The sequence below is a fragment of the Cricetulus griseus genome, chromosome 2, assembly GCF_003668045.3.
Source record: "Cricetulus griseus strain 17A/GY chromosome 2, alternate assembly CriGri-PICRH-1.0, whole genome shotgun sequence".
Classification (NCBI taxonomy): Eukaryota; Metazoa; Chordata; class Mammalia; order Rodentia; family Cricetidae; genus Cricetulus; species Cricetulus griseus.
In genome coordinates, this window is record NC_048595.1 from 2,094,213 (window position 1) to 2,121,515 (window position 27,303).

At 53.4% G+C, this 27,303-nt stretch overlaps 1 protein-coding gene across 1 annotated transcript in view; it reads right to left on the reverse strand.

Annotated features, from left to right (window-relative positions):
* Nucleotides 1–27,303, reverse strand: part of Megf6 (multiple EGF like domains 6) — a 99,731-nt gene that overhangs the window by 62,837 nt on the left and 9,591 nt on the right. Inside the window, exon 3 of the mRNA XM_027398478.2 lies at nt 25,584–25,693. Within this exon, the coding sequence (XP_027254279.1) occupies nt 25,584–25,693 (110 nt within the window). The remainder of the gene's footprint in view (nt 1–25,583; nt 25,694–27,303) is intronic.

The following is a 27,303-nucleotide window of genomic DNA, read 5'->3' on the forward strand; positions in this document are numbered from 1 at the left end:
GAGCCCAGGACTTGGCTGAAGACCTCCCCAGAGAGGCCACCCATGCCTACTGGGGAAGCCAACCCTGTTAGGGACTTCTGCCCACCCTCATCTGGTATGACCACACCTTTCTTAGTTTCCCTGCCTGTTGACTAGCCCTGACCTCAAAGTCAGTACTGGTCCTAGGCTGGCCTTGTGTCTCTGTGAGTGTCTCTGTCCCATCTGCCTTCCTGCTGGATACAGGAACAAGCCACATCTCAGCACTGCATTATAGCCCAGAGCACTGTAAAGGCCAACAAACACTTGTTGGGAGAATCTTGCTGCAGGCAGGGAGATCGGACTTGATTTTAGTCCATACAGGGCATAGGTTCTACAAACAACATCACACCACAGTATGCCCTGCAAAGGAGCAACGAAGCCAATGCTCAGGGTTAGAATTAAGGGGCAGGCCAGGGAATAAGGTGCTGCTGTGCAAGAGTGAGGGCTGGAGTTCAAATCCCCAGCAGCCATAGCAGCCCAACTGTAATTCCAGCACTCTGAAGACACAAGTGGGGGCTTTCCTAGAGTAAGCTGGCTAGACAGACAGGCCGTACTGGTGAGCTCTGGGTTCGACTGAGATCCTGACTTCATGAATAAGGTCTCTACCTTATTCACAGAGGAAGATTTACAAAGTCAAGTTGAACCTTCAGGAGCACAACCCACAGATACACACACACACACACACACACACACACACACACACACACAGAGACAGCTGCAGACAGACACATACATACACACAGACAGACACACACACAGAGACAGACACATGTGCACATACCCAAAGACACAGAGAGACATGTGTACACACACAGAAAGAGACATGGACAGACACACATACACACAGATGACACAGAGAGACAGACACAGACACACACGGGACAATGCGGGAGAGGGGAAGAGCTAAGAGGTAGAATAGTTGGGAACGTGAGGACTGTCCATTCTTCACAAGGCAACCTGGAGACAGAGCACGCTTGGGCTACACTGCCTCTGGGCATGGAAGGCTGTGGTCCTGCTCACCCAGTGTCCAGCACCCTGACGGCTTGAGTCCTCTTCCACAGGTACTTTCCCAACATACCCATTCTCTGCCCCCAACTAGCCTATTCCTTCCCCAGCCCTCCCTGGTTTAAGAAAGGTCCAAGAGTCTCCAAGAAACCTCCCCACACCCAGGGCCCATCACTCATGGGGACATACTTCCCCTGCCCCCACCAATTACACTGGGCTCTAGTTCTCCACAGACAAGCCTAATGCCAGTCTCAGCACTAACCCCAGCTGCCATCTCCCCAGATAACTCTATCTCCTCCTCTCTGGACCGTCTGCTCCCCAACTCTTGGCCTCCCATAACCGGAGGGAGCCCTCAAAACAGACGTTTTACACTCTAATCCTAACAGGGTTGACAGACCTGTGACCAGCCCCTCCCCCGCCACGCTTGCCACCTGCACAGGTTGGCAGTGTCACCCTGGATCCACCCAAGTCTGTGCCATGTCACCCCCCCCCCAGACCTCCCAGCCCCACCTCTTTCTTGCCTCCAATGTCCAAACATCTCTCAGCCATTATTTCAAATGTCATGATGCAGACTGTGAAAGAAAGGGCTTAGGTCGGCCTGGGGGTGGCCAAACCCTGCTGAGATCCAGTAATAGATTGCCTGAGGCAGTGTGTGTGTGTGTGTGTGTGTGTGTGTGTGTGTGTGTGTGTGTGGTGCAGTGTGGTGCAGTGTGTTGTGTGAGGAGTGTGTATGTGTTTATGTGAGTATGTATGTGGTATGTGTGGTGTGTGTGTGTGTCTGTCTGTCTCTGTATGTGTCTCTGTGTGTGAGTGCCTTGCCATTTCTCCTACTGTCCCCAAGTCCTGGGAAGATGGTGCATCAGGTCACCATGACATTGTCAAGAATAGGTGAGAAATGCAGGAATGAAGCCCAACGGGGCACAGACCCTCAGCCCACTCTGTCCCTGCATGACTCTTTTTAGGTCATACTAATGACCCTAAATCCTAGGCAGCCATAAGCCTGCACTAGCCTGTTATCACCACCAGGGGGCACAAGTGCACCACCCTGAATGCAAGGCACCAAAGCAAGCAAGACCCTGAGCTCTTCCAGGATGAGATCTGTAAATCTGTAAATCTGCCCAGTGCTGGACCTAGCTGGGTCCAGCTTTGAGGGCTCCTCTATCAACATTCCAGGCCACCCAGGGAAATGTCGTAAGAGATGGAAAGATGGGCATCCCAGTTCCATCAGCAAGAGACAACGAGGAGCCAACAACCCAAATGAGGGCAGGTATAGTTGGGACTGTTAAGTCCTAGGCCCCTCCTCCAGAGGCACAGGTGGCATCAACCAGGACAAGCACAGGAGAGGCAAGCACCAAGATCTGTTCAGTATAGTCCCTGGGTCACCATGAGGCTATCCACCTGGAGCATCCAGGCCATGGGGACCACACCAACCAAGATCCTTTGAGAGCAGCCTTCAGAGGCCACCCACTGGACACAGTGACAAGAAAGAATTCCTTTGTCTCTCCCTTATGTGGTCACAGGTACCCAACCAGCTATTCCCACTCCCTATAGGGCAGTCCTATGGGGACTCCTCGTCCCTGGTGTCACCACACACAGCCCCATGCAACCATGATCATGAGCACTGTCTAGCTATGGGTCCATAGCAGACCTGGTTAAGCTACGTCTTTACTGACCTCTCACCCTGTCCACCAAATCCTGCATCCTGTATTCCTCCAGGTGTGGCTTACAGCAAACAGCATCCAGCCAGGGCCAGGTTAAATCCTCAGGATGTGACAGGGCTCTGGTCTGAAGCCTGGCAGGGAGACCCTAAGTGGGCAGGGCCAAGAGGTGGGTATATTCCTACCACTGGCTACAGAAAAGCGCTTTCCCCCCCCCACAATACAGATGACTTAGATGCTTGAGTGTTATCAGGAAAATGCAGGGGCTACAGGCACAGCAGAGCCTGTTGCCCAGCCCCTGCCCACAGTCCACACCAGCCCTGCAACTCAACTGAGGAAAAGCAAGCCACCAGCTCACAGCCCTGTACACTTCCCAAGGTACAGGGTGATGGCCACAATGTCAGTTTCCCCATCTACAGAGTGAGACAAGGGAATCTTACAGAAAACTCATCTTCCCCAGGCACCACAGAATGCCTGGGACCCTGTCCCTGTTTTATAGGGACACCCAAGACCTACAGAGAAGATCATACACACAGAACTCAACGGAGGGGCAGTCTGGACTGAACCCTGTGAAGGTCTCTCTCCTCTACGGAAGCTGCAGAGAGGCTTTTCTGTGGGTCCAGGGGTCACATGGGTTCCGAGTACCATGTAAGGACAGCCATCTCTAGTGTCAGATGCTCTCAGTGACACCTTCTTAACTGAGGGCCCTGTGCCTTCACTGTACGCAGCCCTCATGGGCTCTCATCACCAAGGGGTATTCAGATACCACCAGGAGCAACACAGCCACAGAGGGCTAGAGTGGACAAGCCAGCCAGGGTATATACATGAAGGCTCTCAAGGGCCCACAGCTGGTCAGGGAGTAAGGACCACCGAAGAGCAAAGGGGTACACACAGCTGTGGCCTGGATTGAGCCTGAGGGGCAGGCACTGCAACCTGCAAGTGGACATAACTGCAAACCCTGTGGTAGATAGTTCACCAGGAAGGCAGAACAGCTCAGTGGAACACTGACCTGTGTCTGGTCCTTTTACTGGGTGGGTGACAGGCCCAGAGGACCCAGGCAAAAATCAAGGAACTTGCCTGCACCATGCACGTTCCAAGATAGCCCAGACACAAAGGGAGATGTCCCAGGACATGTAGCCACTTCCTCTCCATGTGAGGAAGCAATTGTCTTGGGGTGCGTCTCCAAACACATGGGGGTAGAAAGGAGATGATGTCATCCTCGCTGGCCAGAGGCCAAACCACACCCTTCCCTTTTCCTCGAGCGCAAGGCTCCTTGGCAGCATTTTGGAATAGCCCTTGAGGAGCAGACAGACTGCTGCTGGGTGAGTCAGGAGTTTAGAGAAAAAGGCAAGTCGAGAAGGTACAAGCTGGGGCTGAGGGAACTAGACCAGGAACCTGGAGCCTGGGCTAAGGGAAGATGCTTGGCTCAGAGCTGCCAGATGGATACTGGACAATTTCCACAGTAGGGTTTAGCACAGTGATACCTACCGTCTATAATTTTCTGAAATATCCAGAATGACTGGGCTTGTAGGCCTCTCTGCCCTCGGGGCCTCCGGGCTAGCGTGTGGCAGGCACACTGCAGTTCCCCAGGAGCCTGGAGGATCCCTGGCCTGGGTGACGTCTACCCAGGAAACCGGAATATGCCTTGGGTCCACTGTGCTCATTCACGCCATCCTGGCCTTGGAGGCTGGTGCTACTGAAACTTAGCACCCAGCACAAGAAGTTTACCTAGGATGAAGTCGCAGCCTCCCTCCTGAGACCAGTGGCCAGAGGCAGCCACTAGAGGCCTCCTCTCCCAGATTTGGGAGCCTGGATCCTACCTCAGAGGAGCAGCCTCCCCATTGCTCCTGGCTCCACGGAGATGCTGGCCTAAGTATGACCTGGGCAGCAGAGCTTTCACAGCCGGTCCTGATTGGATGCTAACCATTTATGCAACTGTCAGCACCTCTGTGGCCACCCCCTCCTCCCACAGTACCTGTCCTGCTATCTGCTGGCCTAGATCCTCGTGACAGTGTACAGGCCTGGCACCACTGGGCACAGAGGGCAGGGCCTTGCTCTGGAATGCCTGGGGCTGAGACCTGAGAGCAGATCTGGGAAGCAGCCACCAGCTCCCCCACCAGCTCCCTGCAGATGCCTTGTTAATTACCCTGCTGGAACGGGAATACACACACACACACACACACACACACACACACACACACACACACACACCAGGAATCACGAAGATGAGCCATCAGGAGATTTCCTAGAGTCTGCCTTCCCAGACGATGCCGGCTCTGAGCGTCCATCGCTCAGGTAGAGTGGGGACAAGATGCTGACCTCTGTTGTCTGAGTAGGAAGGGAACCAGCTCCCAGGTCTTCTAGGTGGAAGAAGCCAGAGCCTCCTGCCTCTGGGAAGAGTCATAAGCAGGCCTCATAGCCCAGGATCCTTGGCTCAATATGGGGACTCTGGGGTCTCTTCCCACCCAAGGCACCCAGAGATATGAGCCCCCCACCCCTGCCCAGCACTTTAAAACACCTGGGACTGGTAAAAGTGGGCCAGCCTACAGGATCAACTGATCCTGAGGACAGGTATAGCAGGCATGGCCTCAGCTTAGGGGTTGGTGGCCCCGCTGCCATAGGTCAGGCAGTGCCTCAGGAAAGGGCTCCATCTCAGAACCAACCACAAGACAAGGAGCTTGCAGAATTGCAAGATGGGACCGCAGAGCTCACGAGAGAGGAAAGCCACCTGGACTCTGTTGACCCCTGAAGAGCCCACCTTCGCCTTGTGCTTAGACACCAAGCTTGTCGCTTACTGTCCCCTCTGACTCACAGCTACCTCCTCTTTCCCAGGGAGGAAACTGAGGCACAGGGTGGCCATCCCACTTGTCCACAGGCTGGGTGAGGCTTAGCACATGAACCTATGGAGGGCTCCACAGCAATAGGGACTCCTGGCGTCCACTGTATCCTGTGGCAGTCGGTAGGGCTCCAGCAGCCACACATCTGTGCACCCCCTGCTAGAGCCTGGGGACTGGAGGTGCCGATGCCAATTCCTTCCACACGGCACACCAGGCAGGGCGGGTCAGCCTGTCAAACACTGTTCACTGAGGGCTGGCTCCATGAACCACAAAGCGGTGCCTTCCAAGCCCATCCACTCCTGGCTATGGGATCAAGGGACTTGTTCCTTAGAGACCCTCTCTGGCACCACTCCCCACATTCGGCTCCAAACAGGCTCGGTGTCTACTGCTCAGTCTGAGCTCCGTGGAGGGGGATCCCCTGCACACACAGCCTGGACCTGGCACCTATGTGGACTCCAAGGCAGGCACTGCAGGAAAACAGTCTTTCTCTTTGGTACTTAGGCGCACAGCTGAGCGGGAGGGTGCAAAGCCCCTCTCTGCTCTCACTGATCCAATCTGGTAGAGCGGCCTGGAGCTCCCAGTTTACAGAAACTGCTGCCCACAGCTGCTCACATGTCTCGTGTGCTCTGCCAGGCTGGGGTACAGATAAGAGACAGGGTTGGCCTCGGACTTGCTCCTGAGTAGCGTCAGGGGAGCCCCAAGTCTCCAGGCAGGCAGTCTCCAGAAGCAAAATGGGCAGCTTCATCTACATCAGCCACAGGCTGCCCCTTGCTTACTCTTTTAGGTGCAGTTAACACAGACTGTGGAATTGTTAAGCTGGGCAAGTCAGGCAGGGACCTGAGGATTCCTTGAGTAACAAGAACACAGTGTACATGTCCTCTGCACCACAGGCTGACCAGCCTGGATGGCAGACCTCTGGGTAGAGCACCACACCCCAGGGACAACTCACAATTCCAGTAACACCGTGAGCTTGACTTTCAAAGGGGATCTTCTAGGGATGTCTCTTTGGCTGGAGGATGATGGGACCATGGCAGTACAGCCCACTGGGTGGGAACACAGAGGGAGAGTCATCATTACATCCTAAGATGCTGTCCCCAGGCCCTGGGGACAGTGCTCTGGAAGTGAGCAAAAGCTACAACCATAGCCCTGGGCTGACCCCTTCAGACTGCCTCCACTGCTCCTATAACCTGACACAGGTGTCCGTGCGTGCATGTCTGTGTCATTGCACATGGGTCTTTCAGTGTCTCTTGAAGGGGAGCCTCCCACACGGGCAGTGTCCACCTCAGAGGCAGACACTTGTGCCCTCCATGCTTTCCAGAAGCTCGGGGAGATTTGCACCTCAATGCCCCTCCACCAGCTGAAGAACAGCAGAGCCATGAGGGTGTGAGGCTCAGGAAAACAGAGGAGGTCATCCATCTAGTGCCTGGGCAACCACAGCTCCCCACCCTTCAAATGGGTCCAGCCTGACTAGCGGGGGAGGGCGTGTTAAATTGGGCACTGCAGCTTCTTGACAAGTGGATAGAAGCTAGACTTCACTGGGGCAACAGCAGCCAGGAGACCAGTAGCCTAGGCACTGTCCCTTAGACTTCAGTGGTCCCGGGTACCCACACCATACAGAGCTCCTGGCCACAAGGTCCTCACAATCCACGTTCTCAGACATGGGGGTGGAATATCAGCCATTGCAGACCCCAAGCAACGCAGACATCCCTGTTTTCAGGACATGATCAGCACCCAAGGCACACACCAGGATTGCCTTGTCTTGTATCTGAACTCTCCACGGTGCCTTGGGACAGGGTGCTGTGGCTGAGGCAGGGGAGAACTAAATCAAAAGATTCTAAAAACAGAGTCTTTTCCCACGTCCAGTTTGGGGAGAGGCATCCAGAGAGACCACCCAAGAAAACAAGGGATAGGGGACTCGAGCTTGGGACAACACCAAGACCCGATGGAGCTTTCTACTGCCACGCCTGGACACTGTCAATCACGTGAGATGTCAACCACCAGTCTGCCAATTCCCAGACCAGGCAGCTCAAAAGCACCGTGCCTGAAAGTGGGCCTCTCACGGCGTCTGCTGTAATTATGTCATTAGAAGACCACCCATCTCTGAAGCCAACCCTGGGAGACAGCCATTCCAGACAAAGACAGAGTGCTTTTGTTACGGACAGGGGAGGGGACAAGCCTGGTCATTACTGACTCACTGAGGAAACTCGAATGTTCTGGCCCCTGCTGACACTGGAAAAGGTGGGAATTGTGTGGAGGACTTGGTGGAGCTGAGCTCAACAGAGGGGCCTGGAGCAGCCATATCTGTCCTGACCACTGTTCTCACAAGCAAGGCCAGAGAGGAGGACCAAGTCAAAGCCACCCAAGCCCTCCCTCTCCTCCACCTGGCACAGAGATGGCCTTGGCCTACCTAGTTGCAGAGCCCCTACAGGCCACCAGCAACAGCTTCTGCAGAAAGTGGCGTGATGTTGTGGAATAATCTTCTTGTGCACTGTGAAGATGAGTTTGCCAAGGCGCCTTCTGATTGGTTTAATAAAGAGCTGAGTGGCTAGGTAGAAAGAGGTTAGGTGGGACTTCTGGGCAGAGAGAGTGTGTGAGAGATGAATGTAGGCCTAGGAGAGACAGCAGACGACTTGGAGAGGAAACAGGTGCAAGATGGAAGAGAGGCTAAAAAGTCACAAGACAACATGTAGATGAATAGAAATGAGTTCGTTTAATTTACAAGAGCTAGTGGGACAAGCCTAAGCTATAGGGCGAGCTTTCATAATTAGTAATATGTCTCCATGTTTGTTTGTTTGTTTGTTTTTGTGTGTGAACTGGCTGCCCAAAGAAAAACACATCTACAGTGAGTCTGAAGGGTCATCCCATGGGGAGAGGAGAACACAGCAGACTGCAGGGATGGAATGATTTTTCTTGCCTGGAGCCCTCATTGGCCTGGAGCTGAGGGTGGCTCAATAAGGCCACCAAGTAAAGCCAAGAAGCATCTAGGCCCAGGCACCCCAACACCTGGGTCGCAAGCCATGTACCCTCATGATAACCAGTGCATTCTTCCAGTGGTTCTACAATGACATGAGCCACCTGTCAGGGGTTCCTGGACAGCCCTTTGGCAGTACAGCACAGACTCCAGAGGGGGAAGGCATTATCCCTCTCAGGCAACTGGTACCAAGCTTACTCATCCAGAGATAAAACACCTGTGGATACCTTTGCTCTGAGAGACCTGGCCCTCAGCAGGGAGCAGCATAGACCATAAAAGGCCATGTTTCCTGGAGGCTGGAGATCTAGGCCCTCCCAGGGGTGTGCAGGGTTCTCTCAGGTCCTCCCATATACCCTAAAACCCAGTGCTGGGGTCCAGCTGCAAACACAAAGAGCCCCTGCTACATGCCATCCTCACTGAGCCTGCTGTAGCCCCAAACAGATGTTTGACTGAGCCCGGGGACAACTGTGAGGAACAACACAGGCAGCCTGGAACCCCAGCCCAGGATTAATGTCAGGTTGGCTGTTCCCTCTCCAGGGGCCTCAGAACAGTAACCCTGTTGCAGGTGCTTAGTGGAACTACAGCCAGGACAGGGCCACTTGCACCTAAAAGACAGGGAGGACAAGGAAGGGCCTGGGCCCTTCCCAGAACCTCTTCAGCGAAACAGGGTCAGTCCCTTGCTGTGGGCCAGAGTCCCAGGGCAGCCACGACCAGGCCTGACTGAGGCTGATGACCAAAAGCAGCCCTGGGTGACCTGTAGTAAGGGGTCAGTCTCCCACCCTGAGACAGTGGTGGCATTGAGGGTAGCTGGCTGGGTAGCTTTTGCTCTATTAATCAATTATCCCAGTTCAGAACCAGGCACCCTTGAACCACACCCCGTGGCCCCAAGGCTCAGGGGCTGCACAAGACTTTCCCAGCCAAGCATCGTGTGCCCTCACCCCAGGGCAGCCCCAAGGCTCCTTTAGCTCTCCCTCCTGGCACAGTGACAGAACCTCACCAGCTGCCACAGAGACCTCAGACATTCACCAGTGGTCCCATCTTGCGACACTAGAGAATCTTGCCCCAGTCTTTCAATTCCTTCTCCTCCCAACTCCACTGCCCCCCGACCTCTCCCCAATTCCAAACTTTCCCAGGCGCCAGGCAGGCCCCAGGGTCACCTCTACCCAGCAGCTCTGAAGATCATCCAGCTCTGCTGGACAGCATCACCGCCACCCTGACTGGGCCTCTACAATGCAAGAGCCCCAGAGACCCACCAAACCAGCTGTCTCTCACAGGTGAGGAAACTGGCCAAGAGCAATCCCAAAGACATGACTTCTTGGACCGAGAAAGCTCAAGCCTCAGCCTTGGTTCACTTGGAGCAAGCCTGGCCTTGGGTCACAAAATCCACAGACAGCCGCGGTGGATACTGGAGAGGAACAATGGTCATTGTGCCACCAACTCATAGCCTGAGCACAAGCTTTTGCCTGTAATTTCCCTATTCAGTGCTGGCCATGCCAAGCGCAGGTCACCGGCAGACACTGGGGTGAATGAGGTGCTGCCAACTCAACCACACAGAGCAGACCACACACAGAAACAACTCTGGGTCTCTGGGTGGGGAGACAGAATGAAGTCGGATTCCTGATAGGCGAGGGTGTGCATGGCTGGTCAGGGAGAATGGATGGAGGCTCTAACTGACCCTAGAGACCTACAGTGGGCAGAGCATCCCTTCCCCGACTTTACTGATAGTGCTAACCAAAATGGCACAGAAGATGGAAGTCCAGGGGTCCTCCCTGAGGGAGCCGTATCGGGACAAATGTGTAGTCACTTCGGGTGTCCATCCCTTTGACCTCACACTTGTTACCATCCTGAAGTTGTCCCCCATAATGGCCCTGCCTCCTTACTTCCCACCTGGCTGGTCCCAGGCCCCACATGTGTTGACTCAGCTCACCCCCTGCAGGAGGGCAGCGGCATCCCAAAGGTTGAGTAGGCCACACTGGTCACACAGGTACTAAAGCAGGCAGCCTGAGCTAACTGTGCCATTGGTGCCAGCTATGATCACACAGAGGATCTGTGCTGCCCAGGGCCTGTCTTCATCTCCTGCTGGGGATGGCCCTCTGACGCAGGCTGTGCCCAAGGCCTGTCTCGCCACTCCACAGGCTTGCTTTGTGCTCCCGGGGCCTCCGGGCTTCTGCAGCAGACAGGCTTCCTGGCAGGAGTGTGGGGGACAATTCGAGTAAGGGCGGAGAGGATGGGAGGGAGGGAAGAGGCCGAGGGCACAGTTCCTGGGGGCGCCTCTCCATACATTACCCACAGGCACCACAAAAAAAAGCCTTCCTCTTTCATCCACTCATTCAAACGAAGAACTTGGGGGAACCAGAAAAAGACAGCTTTTGTTTTCAAAACTGGAACCAATTATAATTGAGAGGTTAGTTAAATATCCCCAACTACTTTTGAGTCCGGGTCTACGGTGCCCAAACCCAGCTTTTGGAAGACAGCAGGCAGTAACTGTGTGGGCTTTGGGGTAGGCGTTATGAAGGCAGAGACTGTCCCTAGAAATGGTACAGAGCTCACACACCTGGCCCTGCACGCTCAACGATCAGCCCTTTTGGCCCCAATCTGTACTGGGCACATTCAGGCCTATATACCCAGCCTAGCACATCATAGCTGGCACACCTGGCCCTACTCGCTTGGCCCTGTGTGTCCCATGCTGTACACCCCAGCAGTATCCAGCCCCATCAGAGAACACTCAACAGTCATCTTCAGCAGAATGGCTGTGATTACTTGCAAGAAACCCTCAAGACCAGGCCTGCCAACTACAGACATCCCCCTCATAGGAAGGGTGAGAAGGGTCACTGGAGATTCACCTGAAAGTCTAGCCACTCCCTCCCGTGCCTCCCAGCCATGCTATTCTGACCTCATGCCCCAGGCCCTGGAGCATGCAGACTGGAGGGCTAACTGAGTTGGAAGGCACTCAAGTTATGCAGCTACAGGGGAACTGGGGTCAGAGCCTGCTGTAATATGGCTGCACTGATATTCACCATGTCCCTATAAGCAAAACTCTCACTCATGCTCTGTAAGTAAACCCAGGGAATCCATGGGTTCCCCAAGCTGGACTTTGACTCTGAGAATCATATTTGTTTGTCATTGGAAGTGCGACTATAAGAAGGGGACAGACATTATTTACATCTCCCCAGAGAAGGAATTCTCACAAACCTCCACTGTACATATGCAGCCTTGCACACCCAGCCCTGCAACCCAGTCCTGCCTGACTCACTCTACTTCCTGTCCTACGTGCTCACCCCGCCCCTTGCACACACTATTGTACACCCAGCCCTGCAAACCAATCCAACACAACCACTCCTGTATGGTCCTACATACCTTACCATATCACCACCCCCTTACCCTACCCTGCACACCCTAGACCTACACAACCAGCCTCTACTTCTCCAAGGAGAGGAAGTCCACCACAGCTGATCTACCTCTCAGAGAAGGCAGTTTCTACTCATGTACCACCAGGCTATGAATCTAACCCCTGCAATATGGCCAAAGGACCAGTCCTCCTTGCACAGGTGCCCAGACCTGTGAGGCGACACAGAGAGAGCCAAGCTCACAGCAAGGAAGGCACTCCACCCCCTGGGTCCACCTTGAACCCCAGAGGCCAGCCCTGTGATGACCAGAAGTGAGGGTGCTATTGTATAGCCTGGTGCCTATATGACACAGATGTCAGGACCTAAGATGCCTGTGGGCAAGGGTCCCTAAGTCACCCACACTGCAAACATCGCATGTATAATATGTGAGCCCACACAGCTCATGATGCCTTGAATCCAGATGCAGCCACACTGGATACTGAACCCCCAACAATGATACAGAGATAAGTACAACTGGACTCTGGCCAGCTGGCAATGCAAGCCAGGGACCCCTTGCACTCCAGCCCTTCTCAGGATGCAACCTCATCCACAAACACCATGGCTTGACAGTATGAGCTCTGAGGTCACAGCTGCAGAGCCCACCACTGAGGACAGTGCATCTCAGAGCCCCCTTTCCCACCAGCCCCAAACAGGCTACAAGGAGCTGGAAGAATCCACAGGAAATTGCCATGCCAAGGACTGTCAACTCAACTCTGTCTACATTCCGCTACCCACGGGCTACACACAGCCAGTGCCTGCTGCCTCAACAGAGCTGAGCTCATCAAACCTACAGTTCACACTATGAAAGCCTCTGGGACGGTAGTCCTGCTGGACTGAGCCTGGCACACAGCAGACACCATGCCACTATGGAGAACGGGGAGGGGACATGAAGAGGGTTGGGAGCAGCTTTGGCTCCCTGACAGGACACAGAAATGCTGGACATGAAGACAGCTCCAGCATCCAGTATTCACTCTGCTTTCTAGCCCTTCAGAGAAAGGGAGGGGCAGGGCTTGCACACAGGAAAGCCCCCTACCCTTTAATCCCTGGAGAGGCTATCAAGGGCTATGGCCAGTCCAGCTTACCAGTCACAGGCCCCAGCTCTATCTGTCCTGTGCCCCACACACTGTAACCTGAAGTATCCCCCAGTCATAGCCACACCTAATCACAATTAAATAGGACCCTCTGGGTGGGGCAAAACCCTAACTCATGTCCACAAGTTACCAAACCCAGGCCAAAGCCTGTCATGACCCCATGAGCCACACATGGAAGTCCTTCTTGGCCAAGGGGCCACTTGGTTGCACATCAGGGAAACAGCATTGCAGGGGGCGCAGAACCAAAGCCTGTAGTTTCCCAATCTTCACTCTGGAGGAGCAGGCTGGGATTGCTATTTCACCAAAGAAGAGGTACCTGGTATCCAGACACCTCCATCCCCCAAGAGCCAAAGTGGCCACCTTGGGTGGAAAACGGGTACCAGCCAGACATCTGACTCATTGGTTCAGTAGCTAGCACCCAACAGCTTAGAGCTGGTCTTGGGAAGCCATGGCCTGTCTCTCTCCCAGGGATGGGAGCATTGTCTCTAAGGCGAGTAGCATCTTCCTGTTTCCCTCAGGTTGAGCCCAGCTCCTGTTAAGGGGGTGTGTCCCACACTGTGTCCTCAAGAGTCCCTTGTCTCCTCACCAGGCCTCCCCCTCCCTCCTTGGAGAAGCATCTAATTCCAGAACAAAGAGGAAAAGAAATGGCTTCTAAACATTCTAACCAGACCCACTGCGCCTCATCTCTGTGGGCACCACTAGGCTGTCCTTGCTAAAAACACCAGCTATAAAGGTAGCACCCTCTACCCAGTGACAGCAGACAGAAACTCACTGGTTCTCCTGCAAGTCTGAGTGACAGATTAGAGAGAGAGAGAGAGAGAGAGAGAGAGAGAGAGAGAGAGAGAGAGACATATACATATTGATCTACCAGGACCACTGGCCACCAGGGACTCCTCCTCAAGTTCTCTTTCACCACAGCTGCTCTCCAAGACAAGCACTAGTGAATTGCTCTAGTACACAACACCCCCCAATCACTGTTAGCTATCTCCATCCACCTAGAGGCTCAGGTCAGAATACAGACACCCCGTGACCACCAACACATGTACACTCCTTCAGCAGATCTGTTTCCATAGCCACCATGCTAGCTGGACTCACTACCACTTCTTGCCCCTGCAAATGCCTCCTGCCTTCCAATTCCCTTTCCCCACTCAGTGGTTTTATTGACATCTCTGAATATAGCTCAGATCTTGGCCTCCCCACTTACCTGTCCACAGAGCTCTACTAATACCCCCTAAGTGACTCTGCCTGTCACATCCCACCCAGATCTCAGCTTGCTTCCCAACCTCTGCCCCATGGTGGGGTGAAAACTAACTTGCCCCAAACCAGGGGCTCCCAAAAGCAGGTCCCAGCTCCAGTTGATTACAGCCAGGACTGATACTGTGCAATGGGGACTGTCAACCAAGCAAGTGGACAAATTTGATGGCCACACAATGTGTCACTTCACTTTCCGGGAACATTCAAAGGTGGGCACACACAGATGACACCAACCCTCTAGTTTTGAGACAAAGGTGCTTCAAAACAAGAGCACACACTTCTGGTAGCTCAAAAAGTGCTACAGACAAGCCACAAGGGGGAATCCCAGATTCTGTGGGTGACACAGGCTCACATACTCCAGGTGACGGAGAAGCCTGAGTCAGAACTTCATAAGGAGTGGCAGACAGACCCAGCCCAGCCTGGCTCCCATGGGGTAGGCAGGCAATAAGAACAGTGCTTGTGCAGGACAGTGGTGGAGCACACCTTTAACCCCAGCACTTGGGAGGCAGAGGTAGGCAGATCTCTGAGTCCAAGGCCAGACTGGTCTACAGAGCAAGTTCCAGGCCAGCCAGGGCTGTTACACAGAGAAACCCTGCCTCGAAAAAACAAAAACAAAGGAACAGTGTTTGTGTGGGTCACTGTGTCAGGACACGATGGTGGCAATATCACCCTGTGTCCTCCAAGGGTTGACACTGAAGTCATGGGTTGCTGTACTGGTGGAGAAGAACCCCTCTGAGGTCCCTAACATGGGAGCCTGAGGAAATCACACCTGAGGGGGACCTCAAAACAATCAGGCCTTAGCCTTAACTTTATGAGGTGCCACACCTCTTAAGCAATGGGAGGCACAGAATTATGGATAAAGAATAATCTCTCTCTCTCTCTCTCTCTCTCTCTCTCTCTCTCTCTCTGTGTGTGTGTGTGTGTGTGTGTGTGTGTGTGTGTGTGTGTGTGTTCGCCTCAGTGCCAGAGTGCCTACTTAGCAAACACAAAACTCTGGACTCAGCCCCTAGCATGGGGCAGAGGAGGTGGCATACAGCAGTGAAGACGCCCAACCAGCAGGCACTGTTGACAACCAAGCTACACAAACCAAACACCATGATACCAAGTATAGTAACAGGTGGGTGGTAATTATAAAATCACCAATAATCTTCTGAACAGCTGGTGAGGGCCAGGCCCTGGCAGGAAGTCTGCCTACAGGGCTTCCTCCTAGCTGCTGACTTGCCGAGACCCTTCAGAACTCCCTCGGAGAGTCTGAAATGCAAGGTCAGGTGGAGGGAATCTAAGACCACGTCCTCCGAAGCCCGAGCAGGTGGACAGAAGGCCAGGGGCATTGCAAGTCCCCCATAGCCAGAGAACACCCCAGAGACCACGTGTCTCCTCTGCTCCGGCCGCAGTTCCTCACCCCAGAGCTAGTGTCATAGCAGCCCCTGGTGCCCTCCTGTTTATCCCTCTGTCCCTACTGCTGGCACCTGACACTTGCTTGGGTTGGTCCTGATCACTCGCCCCACCCAACAGCCTCCTCTCTACCAGGATCTCCTACATATAGAACCCCTTTCAGAGTGGAGAGAGGAAAAGGAAGCCCCAGGGATCAAGGGTATGATTGATTATGAGACTCTGAGCCAAAGTGTACACATGCTGTGGATGTGAACACGTGTGGGCCTATGGAAGTGTGTCACCGTAAGCGTGTCCAGGCACACGTGCTCTGTGGGAGTGCGGTGGTCTGAATGCTGAGTCATCGGGGAGAGGCACTACTTGAGAGGGATTAGAGTAGGTGTGGCCTTGTTGTAGGAAGTGTGTCATTGGAGGTGGGCTTTAAGGTTTCAAAAGCCCAAGCCAGGCCCAGTGGCTCTCTCTTCCTGCTGCCTGTGGATCTTGATGTAAAACTCTCAGCTCCTTCTCCAGCACCATATCTGCCTGTATGCTGCCGAGTTCCCTGCCATGACGACAGTGGGCAGCTAAACCTCTGAAAATGTAAGCGAGTCCTAATTAAATGTTTTCTTTGATAAGAGTTGCCATGGTCATGGTTGTCTCTTCACAGCCATGGAACACTAAGACGGGGACTGTGGTAGAACAGGTATACGCTTATGTGAGCTTATGCCACACCAGTGAGCACATGGTTACCCTGGCATTCGTGGGTGGGGCCTCTCTGTGTGCAGGGATCTATACAAGACAGAATGTGGCTGGTTCACCAGGGTGGACAGCAGTCTAAGTAACACATGTGTGGAGCCTAAAGGGGGACTCTGTGATGGGGTGACCTGAGGTACTTAAAGGAAAACAACAAGAAGAGGTCACAGGAACACAGCAGGGCCCTGTGGGCTCTGTGGAGCAGACCCTGCATCCATTTGGAGGAAGAGAAGCCCAGGAACTGGGACCTGGTGTATCCAATTCCCACACTGGAATGCAGGGCTGATGGGCAGCCAGAACTGAAACAGAAAAGGAAAAGCAGATGCTGAGGCAGGAAGCCGAGGGGAGCTGGGGTCCAAGTGGCCTTCCTACAGCAGCTCCTCTAAAGCATCCCCGACAAACCAGCCACAGAGACCCGGATGTCCCAGGAGAACCAGACCTGCGGGAGTCACCTGCCTGACACACCACCAGCTGGACATCCAAGCCAAACCCTCATCCCTAGACGTCCAACTGTAAGAGTCCAGGCTTCTGGGACCCTAGGTGGTGAGTAGGATCAGAGGCACTTGTCTCCCTGTTCCCACAGTGACAAGGGCCTCCACCTGCCTAGGGATTTTTCTAAGAAAATGTCTGGCCCCTGACAATGCCTCCCTCCTTAGCACCAAGGAGACAGGAGTGGCCAGGGAAGGTCAGGACCTGAGGCAGTCTCGGTGGTCACACCACATATCCTCCGGATTGCAGTCCCCTGAGCAGGGCCAAGAGCCTGAGCTCTCTTCCCCCAGACATACAAAGCACATGCAAGGACCAGAGTATGGGAGGCAGAGAGGGACTGAGCTCCCTTGCCATCTGCCCAGCTGCTTCTCTCCCCCTTGGCTACTCTGACCCTGCCAGGCCCTACCTCAGCCCTCCATAGCAGTCTAGACTCCCCAACCCCAACCTGTGCTTTCTCTGTTCTGCCCCAGCATGTGACACCTGGCTGAGACGCATACCTACAAGAGACCTTACAATGTGGCCTTGCTTGAAAATGGGGTCAACATTCAAGATGGAATTAAAGACATGGACAAGGGTGGTTCCTAAGCACAGTGGAGTGTCCTTACATGGAGCAGGAACTAAGAGGCCATATACAGACAGAGACAGAGCAAAGCACCTACATGCCAAGGACATCTGGGTTTCCAGAGCTGGGAGAGGTAGCATGGTTGACACAGGCCCTGGACACTGGATCAACCAGCTGTGACAGCTTGTTCTGTCAAACTGGCACAATCCAGAATCACTGGAGAGCCTCAGTGAAGACTGTCTGGATTGTGTTGGCCAGTAGGCACACCTCTGAGAGATCCTCTTGTCACTGACTACTTGGAATTCGTAGCTTGACTTCTCTGCAGTGATGGGCTGTAGCCTGGAATTGTGAGCTGGATAAACCCTGTCTTACTTAGGTTTCTGTTGCTGTGATAAAACACCAGGACCAAAAACCACCTGGAGAGGAAAGGGCTTATTTCCGTTTGCAGCCTAGCTCACACAGGCTGGGTGTCCAGACCATGAAGAGAAGTCAGGGAAGGAACTCAAGGCAAGAACAGAAGCGGAAGCAGAAACAATGGAGGAGCCATGTTCACTGGATGGTTCTCCGTGGCTTGCTCAATCTGCTTTCCTTCCTTCCTTCTTTCCTTCCATCCATCCATTCTTCCTTTTCTTCCTTTCTTCCTTCCATCCATCCCCTTCTTTCTTTTTCTCCTTTCTTTCTTCCTTATTTGTTTGTTTTCCTGAGACAGGGTTTCTCTGTAGCCCTGGCTATCCTTGGAACTCACTCTGTAGACCAGGCTGATCACAGACTGAGAGATCTGCCCACCTTTGCCTCCCAAATGCTGGGATTAAAGGTGTGCACCATAGCCGCCATGCTTCAATCTGCTTTCTTAAACAACTCAGGACCCAGGGGTGGCACTTTCTTAAACAACTCAGTGCCCAGGGGTGGCACTGCCCACAGTGGGCTGGATCTTCCCACATCAATCACAAGTCAAGAAAATACCCTCCCCTCCCAAGCTGCTTACAGGTCAATCTGAAGGAGGAATTTTCTCAGTTGAGGATCCCTCTTCCTAGATGACTCCAGCTGGTGTCACATTGATTACAAAAATGAACCAGCACAAACCCTTTAGTCCCAAAACTGATTCATTTTTTCTTTGAAAATGGAACAAAGAAATCGACTCTAGAAGGCTTAGTCACTGCAAGAAGCCCCGTTGCCACCGTGGCCATAGCCATAGGAGCCTCCTACGTCCTGACTTCGTCCTTCCCATTCATTCTGCTGATGCCAGCCTCATTCCCTGGACTGCACCTCACACCCATGCCCTGCTGGGACTCCTACCCAAGTGCACACAAGGCCACCTTCATACACAGGACACCAGGGACACGGGCAGGACTTTCCTCCAGCTCCACCCTGCCCTGCCTTCTTCCTGCCTACCACCACACTTCTCACTCAGGAGAACTGCCCACCCACCCTGGAGGCCATGTGCCCCACCCCAGACTTCCTCTGTTCCGTGGCAACTGTGGAGTGTCACACCCACACTGGTCCTTACTAACACAAGCATGCATCGAGGCACTGTGCTGCCTTGATACAGTGCTTTTCTTTCTGAAGATGGCCCCGGTCTTCAGTTTGGGATTTGCACACTACAATAGTCTGCCCTGGGAATCCACAAAAAAGAAGGCTATGGAACTCTGGGAGAGAGAGAGACAGAGACACAGAGAGACACAGAGACACAGAGAGAGACAGGGAGACACAAAGAGACACACACACAGAGAATCAGAGACACAGAGAGACAGAGACACAGAGAGACAGAGACACAGAGAGAGACAGAGAGATAGACACAGAGAGAGAGACAGAGAGAAACACAGAGACAGAGAGAGACAGAGACACAGAGAGACAGAGACAGAGAGACACACACAGAGAGATAGAGACAGAGAGACAGAGACACAGAGAGATAGAGACAGAGACACAGAGAGAGACAGAGACAGAGAGAGACAGAGAGAGACAGAGACACAGAGAGAGACAGAGAGATAGACACAGAGAGAGACAGAGAGATAGACACAGAGAGAGACAGAGAGAAACACAGAGACAAAGAGAGACAGAGACACAGAGAGACAGAGACACAGAGACACAGAGAGAGAGAGAGACAGAGACTCAGAGAGAGAGACAGAAACAGGGAGACAGAGACACAGAGAGATAGAGAGAGACACAGAGAGACAGAGACACAGAGACAGAGAGAAAGACAGAGACTGGACTCTCCTGAAGACTTCTTTCACAGTGTCCTTCATACTCCACAGCCCACACTAGGTCTGAACTCCCCCAAGCTGAACCCAGCCATCACAGGCAAGTGCTTCACTCCTGCAGGTCTGTCTCGGGGACTGGATGCAGTGGGATGGAGATTGGGTTCGAAGGACAGGCAGGCACCTTGTTGGCTGTGTACATATTCCCCTCCTTCAGTGGAAGGAGGAGAGTCCCAACATAGGTTCTGAGCAACTTAATGGCTTAGAAATTAGGAAGGTGGGGGTGTCGAAGCAAAATTTGCCACCTAATTGGAATAAGAGTGGAATTCAGTGTGGTCCTTCCAGGGTCTGGGCTGTCACCTGAGGCCAGGTGAGAGGTCTGAGGGTCATGCTGCAGCCAGGGCCATACAGATCTGAGTGGCCTGCACTGCCATGGTGATGTCCTGGCTTGGACTGCCGCTGAGAGCCATGTCTGGGTCCATGAACCTACCACAGCCAAGGTCTGAGTTGATGTCTGTGGCTCCTATTACTACAGAGGGCTTTGCGGATGCTGGGGCTCTCTCTGGTCAGACTTCTGAGACTATGTTGGTAGCTGAGGGCCTTGCTGCAGCTGGGGCCATATTGATCTGGGTGGCCTGTGCTGCCACCAGCATGGTGACATCCCAGCCTGAGCTGCTGCTGAGGGACATGTTGGGTCCACGTTCCTGCTACAGCTGGGGTCTGTGTTGATATCCCATGGCCCATGTCACCACAGGGGGTCATAGGAACCATGTGTGTTTAAATCCAAGAACAAGCTGAGCTGGCCCCCACTCCTCATGACCCCAGGATATCAGGCCCTGCTCTCCCCCTACCCCCTACCACAGCAGCAGGAGAGTAGCTCTGCCCTCAACACCCATACTCAGGAGAGCTGGCTCCGTCCCTTGCCCGAGGGGGGCAGTCTCAGCGTGTTGGTGAATATTTAAGGTGTGTGAATTTTGTTTATGCTGAACTTGTTTAACTCTGTGAAGCTGTGTTATTTTGCCTGTCTAAAACACCTGATGGTCCTAATAAAGAGCTAAACAGGCAATAGCAAGGCAGGAGCAAGGATAGGTGGGGCTGGCAGGCAGAAAGGATAAACAGGAGAAATCTGGAAGAGAAGGAACAAAAGAGGAGGAGAAGGACATCAGGAGCCAGCTACACAGCAAGCCACAGAATAAGAAGTAGTGAAAGGTATTCAGAAACAGAGAAAGGTAAAATCCTAGAGGCAAAAGATAGACAGGAAAAAAAAAAAAAAGCTGGCTAGAAACAAGCCAAGCTAAGGCTGGGCATTTATAAGAAAGTATAAGTCTCCGTGTGTGATTCATTTGGGAGCTGGGTCCCTCAAAGAGTAGAAAAGAGTAAGGAATAAAAGTAAACATATCACACACACACACTCCATTTTGGCTCCCCACACTGACCACCAATTGTTGTCCTCTTTTTAAATTATTGCTGCTTTTTAAGCCAGAGCTATCCAAACCAGCAATTGCATCTTGACTGCTATCAGCAGTGGTTAGGGAGTAAGAGCCATAGCCTGAGGGAATTCTGTTTCCTCAGGCACCAACTCTTTCAAAGCTAGGAAGGGAACTTATCTAAATCTCTGTCCCCCTCTAAAGAACTCAAGATTCAAAGGCTGAGGTTGGGTCCTGCTCCTCAGAGAGGCTGAATAGCGAGTCACTCGCCTCCCGTCCTTCCCCAGTCTCTCCAGAAGTCTGTGTCTCCTCACCCCTCTTAAAAACCCTTCTCCACCTGGCTCCTCCTCACCACTTCCTGTCAGCTAGCTGCTGACTCAACCTCCTGACCGCAGGTGAATTTGACTTCATCAAACACACCTTTGCATCATTAAACAAATGTTCCAGAGCATAAACAAAAGTAACACAGCTTATAATAATACTCCACAACATCAGTGGCCTAGAGCAACCTGCTCAGCTACCACCCAGACGCACATCTTGGGCCTTCAGTTAGTTGGCCCACCGTAACAGTTACCCCTGAAGGTCCTGCGTTCCACAAGTCCTCCGTGACAGCAACAGCAAGAGCAGGATATCTGAGGGGAGTTTCCTTGAGGGTCCAGTGATGATGGTGTGCCACAGGCCTTGAGCCAGACCAAGGACTCATCGCAATGAACATTTTGTGGGTGGGGCTGACTGGACAAAGGGGTACACTGTGTGGCACACCGAAGCTTCCGATGCCACCAGGATAAACGAGGAGGTGTTAGAAAGACGGAGGAGCAAGGTGGCCTGTTTTATTTTGTTTTTAATTTTGGGGGGGGAGTTCCTTTTAGGGGGGATGCTGTAGGGATGAGGGGCAAATACAGAGTTGAACGGGATTGGGGTGCATGATATGAAATCCCCAGAGAATCATAAAGAATTATGTTATTTTAAAAATAAAAAAAAAAAGTGGAATTCAGGGAAACGGGAAGCAGAAGGCAGAGAAGCAGAATGGGGCAGGATCCAGCCGCATCACGTCACAGGGCCACAAGGGCTCTCGGGAAGCCTGGTAATTATCCCCGACACCCCACCCAGCACTTTTTCTTTCTGGTCACTTCCCAGCCACCATCCCATAAATGGACCTGGGAGAAATCACGACCCGATTAGCAGCTTCCTGTCATTCTCTGGCCCCGATCACTCCATCACCCCTACACAAACACTGTGAGGCTCACCAAGCACCTCAGGCTGACACTGTCCTCCTACAGTTTCCAGGTCACACGAAGCAAGGAAACTCCACAATGGCTGGGGAAGGGCTGGAGTTAGCAGCCAGGGCACTGCCCTTCCCTGCGGAGGGAGCTAGAGGTGATGGAGGAATGGGGAAGGCATACCCCAGCCCTGGAAATAAGTGAGCGTCTATCTCTCCTACATGAGGACTTCTGACCCCACCTATCTCTTGCTGTTCCTAACTGCCTGGGAGGGGATTATGTCCACACCTGACCATGGGGAGCCGGAACCTCCAAGGGTTCCAGGCACTGAGAAGAACCTGAAAGGCAGAAGACCTATCCACCTGTGCAGGTCCTAGTCTCTCATTGGCAACAGTGGAAGCAGCACACAGCCCAGCTGGAATGAGTCTTCCCAGGGTCTCTAGCCCACAGATTGGAGAATTGCAGGGCCAGATGGCTGTGAGAGAGCCAGTGCAAGTGTCTGAGCTCAGTGGACCACACAGTAGGGAGGAGCACCCCTAAGCGGCTAAGCCAGCTCTTCCCTGGCCACTGTGAAGTTTCCTTGTTTCGTGTGACCTGGAAACTGTAGGACAGTGTCAGCCTGAAGGTGCTCTGTGAACCTGTCAGGCAGTCCCCAGGCTTCATCCCTGGAGGTCATGGCTTGACACAGATCCCCCTGAACCGTCAACAAAGTGACCCCGTATTGTTGTTGCCCCCACTGCCTGCAGGTATTTGGACCTCCTTTAATAATAACTGGACAAGTGCACACCGCTTGAGCTCTACTGTATACCACCCAGTAGTCTTTAAAAGAAGCTCCACTGTATACCACCCAGTAGTTTCTACAAGAGCTCCACTGTATATCACCCAGCAGTCTCTACAAGAAGCTACTCTTTACACCCATGGTTCTGAGATGGGCATTGTCACACCTGTGTCACTAGCCCAAGCCAAGGCCTTGGGTGCTGGCTGACATACCACAGGTCACAGGAGCAGGGAGGGAACTAAGCCAGGGCTTCTTGCCTCCTTTTCCTGACTCACACAGGTAGGTGTCTAGCCCATTAGTAGCCACTTGTACCACAAGCTTGCCTGTGTCAGGCCAGGCTTACAAGTCCACTCACATAGAGAAGCCCAAGCCCCGCCTGGCCCAACGTCTCCAGAGACAGGACTTCAGAGAGGGTGGCATGGTGACCATGAGGCTGTGGCTCACAGTGTGATGACAGCTCCAGAAGGACAGCTGTGAGAGAGTAGCACAGCTTGATGATATGGGGCAGACACCATGACCAACCCTGCCCTGCCAACCAGCCGTGCCTAGGATGCCCCCCCCCCCCCCGCCTCGCTCGCCTCAACGCTACACCCTTCCCACACTAACCACGGCATTTGCATCTGCTTACCCTCAGCCTCCTCACCAAACCCAGGGCTCCCAAGGCAGGTGCTGTCCCTGCCAGCTCTCCCTCCCCTTCATCCCCAGCACCAGCAGTGAGTAGCCTGAGAAACTGGTAGACAGAGGAAGGAGTATGCGGCCACCAGGGGACGTGCTGGATCTCCAGCCCCTATGGAGGGGACAGCCCAGGTTCACACCTACGCCAGCCCCTCGAGGACGGCTACCAGACTCTGATAAACAAGGAAGGCGAGGAGCATCCGGAGACAAAGATGCTGGATCACAGGCTCCGCTGCGACCGTTAAATAAACAAGGTCAGACACGTATAACTAAGAGTCATTCGTCGAAAACAAGCCTCAAAACAAACAACTAAGGAAGCCCAGGCTCTGGGTGGAGATCCTGCAGTGGCTCACAGACCATGGGACAGCCAGTGCCCCATTGCCACCACTAGTTGCCCAGGGAGGGTCTCTACAATCTCTTCGGTGCTGGATGGCCCTGCTCCCATAACCCACCTCTACCACAAGCCAGGAGTTGGGAGCAACCTGAGCTGTCTACAGTTCTACATGCGGGTGGCAGAGAGCCTGGCATCTGGCTCATACACACACAAGCGGGGCCGACAGGACGGGACAGGCCCGAGTTCCCGTCAGCCAGACTGGGGTCCTGGTTATACTCCCAGCACTGCTACAGACCCACCCTGTGGTGATGACCTCACTGCCCGCAAACACCAGCACCGTGCCTTGACTCCACCACACAGCGGGGAGACAGCCAGCCTGCACAGATGGAGGGGTCAGGCCCGGCTTGGCCTGCCTGTGTCCACCCTCAACCTTGGGATGTTCTCTGGACCCCAGCTCATGACTCAGAGGGGACAAGGGCTACAGGCTGCCCTGCTCCCCTCCCCCACCCCACCATCCTGCCCAGAGCATCCCTGCCCACCTGTCCTAGGAAGCCTCAGAGCCCCACTTCCTGTCACCCAGCAGCACATGCTGTAACTTCTCTGTTGTCTCATCCCATTGTTAGTGTCTCCTCTGGCAGACCCGGGGAGCCCCCACCTCAGAGCAGAAAGCCAGGAGCTCTAGACTTCGGTGTCTGTGGCCCATTATAAGCCACGGGAAGCAGAGGAGACATCACACAACTTCAGAGAGCCACAGAGGGAGGGAGATACTGGTATTGGGCCAGAACACCCCAACCTGAGGGAGTGCTGGACAGTATCCCAGTCTTGTCACCTCCAAGCTTCCTCCTGTCCTCTTCCCTCTGTTCCCTTCCGGAGAGTGACTCACTTCCCTCCTGGAAAAAAAAAATCACAAGCATCCCTTCTCTCTTCCCCGTTTCTCACTAGAGTTCAATCAGGACAAGCAACTAAGTCTCTGATGGATGGTGAAGCCAGCCACTCTTATCCTTCAATAGGAGGAGTGTGACTCCCAGACACCCTGCTGACTTTAGGGAACAGCCACCTGTTCCCACCACACCTGCCAGCCACCTGTTCCCACCACACCTGCCAGACACCTGTCCCACCACACCTGCCAGACACCTGTCCCCACAACACCTGCCAGCCACCTGTCATGTAACTGCAGGTCAAGTTCTCTCCAGCAGCCACCATAGCTTGGCTCTATGACCAGGAGCCTATTCCTTTGTCCTTGGCATGGCCAGATGCTCAGGTTTCCTTCCTCCCTCCTGTGTCAGCATCAGGCCAGCTCTGCCTTCCATGGTTCTGCCAGACTATGCTGGGAATCCACTGCCCCTTCTATCTGAATTCTGCTTAAACGGTCTTTGCCGAACAGAACTGTGGTGCTAGAGGTCCCTGGGCATCGCAAATATGGCTGACAGCAGGGGCTAGGAGTATAGAAGCCATGGGCCAGTACCCAGAGAGTCAAGGCCAGGCAGATGCTCCCTGTTAGACAGATATGCCCCTGTTCAGGGTCTTCCGGGTACTAATTAAGAGAGATGGGCACTCACCTGAGAGGCAGCCCTCCTGGCCAGGCTTCTGGCTCCACCCTGGGCAGCACCTGAACACAGTGCGGGCCTCCGTGGCATACACCTGCCTATAGCTCATGTAGTAGACAGTCCTGGAACAGAGGAGAAAGGGTGTCTTGATCATTACAGGGCCAGCACTTGAGCTCTCAGAATACCTCAAAGACAGGCCCTTGCCAATGCAAGCTGAGTAGGCTGAAGTACCCAGGGAATTGATACCCCACATACCATTGCCTGGCTCCTTCTGTCCCCCAAAGTTTCTGCCTTCTTCCTAGGGTTGCTCTTAGTAGCCCATGGGGCTACTAGAGGCTCCATCCTATCCAGGGAGGAATCTTGTCTCCACCTCTGCCTGCCACACAGACGCCCTCCCTTGCTCTAGTGACCAGTAAGTCAGATGGCTGCTGCTTTGGCAGTCAGTCTGACATTTTGTCTGTCACTTCTGATACTGAGTTTGAACAGTGACTCCCCCAAATCCATGTCTGCCTATAAGGGACCTGACTAGGGAACAAAGTCTATTGAACTTGCAATCAGTTATAATGGGCACGCGTTGGAGTACAGAGAATAGTATCCTACTGAGAATACGAAAAGGAAAGCATGTGGACAGGGGGCAGTTGGTGACACCCCAAGACGGACATGACAGGACAGCCAGTGACACCAGATCTGGGGGGCGGGACAGGGGCTCCCTCAGAACCTCACCACTATACTAGGACTTCCAATTTCAAAAACTGGTTTGTCTTGTGAATTTTTATTTCTCATGTGTGGGTATATAGGCGTGTCATGTATGTGTGGAAAGAAGGACAATGTTGGGTGTCTTCCCCAATCCTATTTTTTCCACCTTATTTCTTTGAAGCAGTCAGTCTCTCACTGAACCTGCAGCTCACCAACAGCCTGTGCTGGCTGGCCAGCAAGCCCCAGGGATCCACCCGTCTTGGCTTCCTCAGCACTGGGATTGTAGGTGTGCAACGCTATGCCTAGCATTTTTTATATGGGTTCTGGGGACCCGAACCCAAGTTTCTATGCTTGTAAGACAAACAATTAACCAACTGAGCAATCTCCCCAGACTCCCCCAAGGCTGTTTTTAAGCCACCTGGCTTGTCAGCATTTGTCACAACAGTTCTAAGAAATGAAGACAGAACCCACAGCTTGGAACACGTCCCTGAACCCTGTGACTGTGAATTCTCTGTTTGCAGGGACAGACCACGAATGCAACATAGACCAGAGACAGAGATGGGGAGAGGTAAGACAGGAAAAGAGAAGATGGTGATTCCAACATCCCCCACCGGCCTCCAGCCTGCATTGTCAATGACTCTTACATAGGCCCACCTTCCCACCCAGAAGTTAGGCCAGAAGCCACAAGGTCAAGGGTCCTTAAGGCCCTGGGAATGGTCAGGTGTCCCAGGCTGTGTCTCTAGGCAACAAACCAGGCTGTGTTTTCTGGGGCCAGTACATGGGAAGTCAAGTGGCCCTGGGCTCTGCCCAATAAACAGGGCTGAGGCCACTTCCCGGAAGCATGCGTTCCTGCACAGGCCCTGCACACAGAAACTCTGGGAGTGCTTTACAAAATACTACCTTGGCAGGACATGAAACCACTTGCCTGGACAGAAACCGACCACAGCGTGAACAATATTTGGCAGCGATAAAGCACGAGAGCCTGGCCATCGTAAATATTTATCCCCTTGCCTGGGCTGCAGACAGGGCTGGGCTA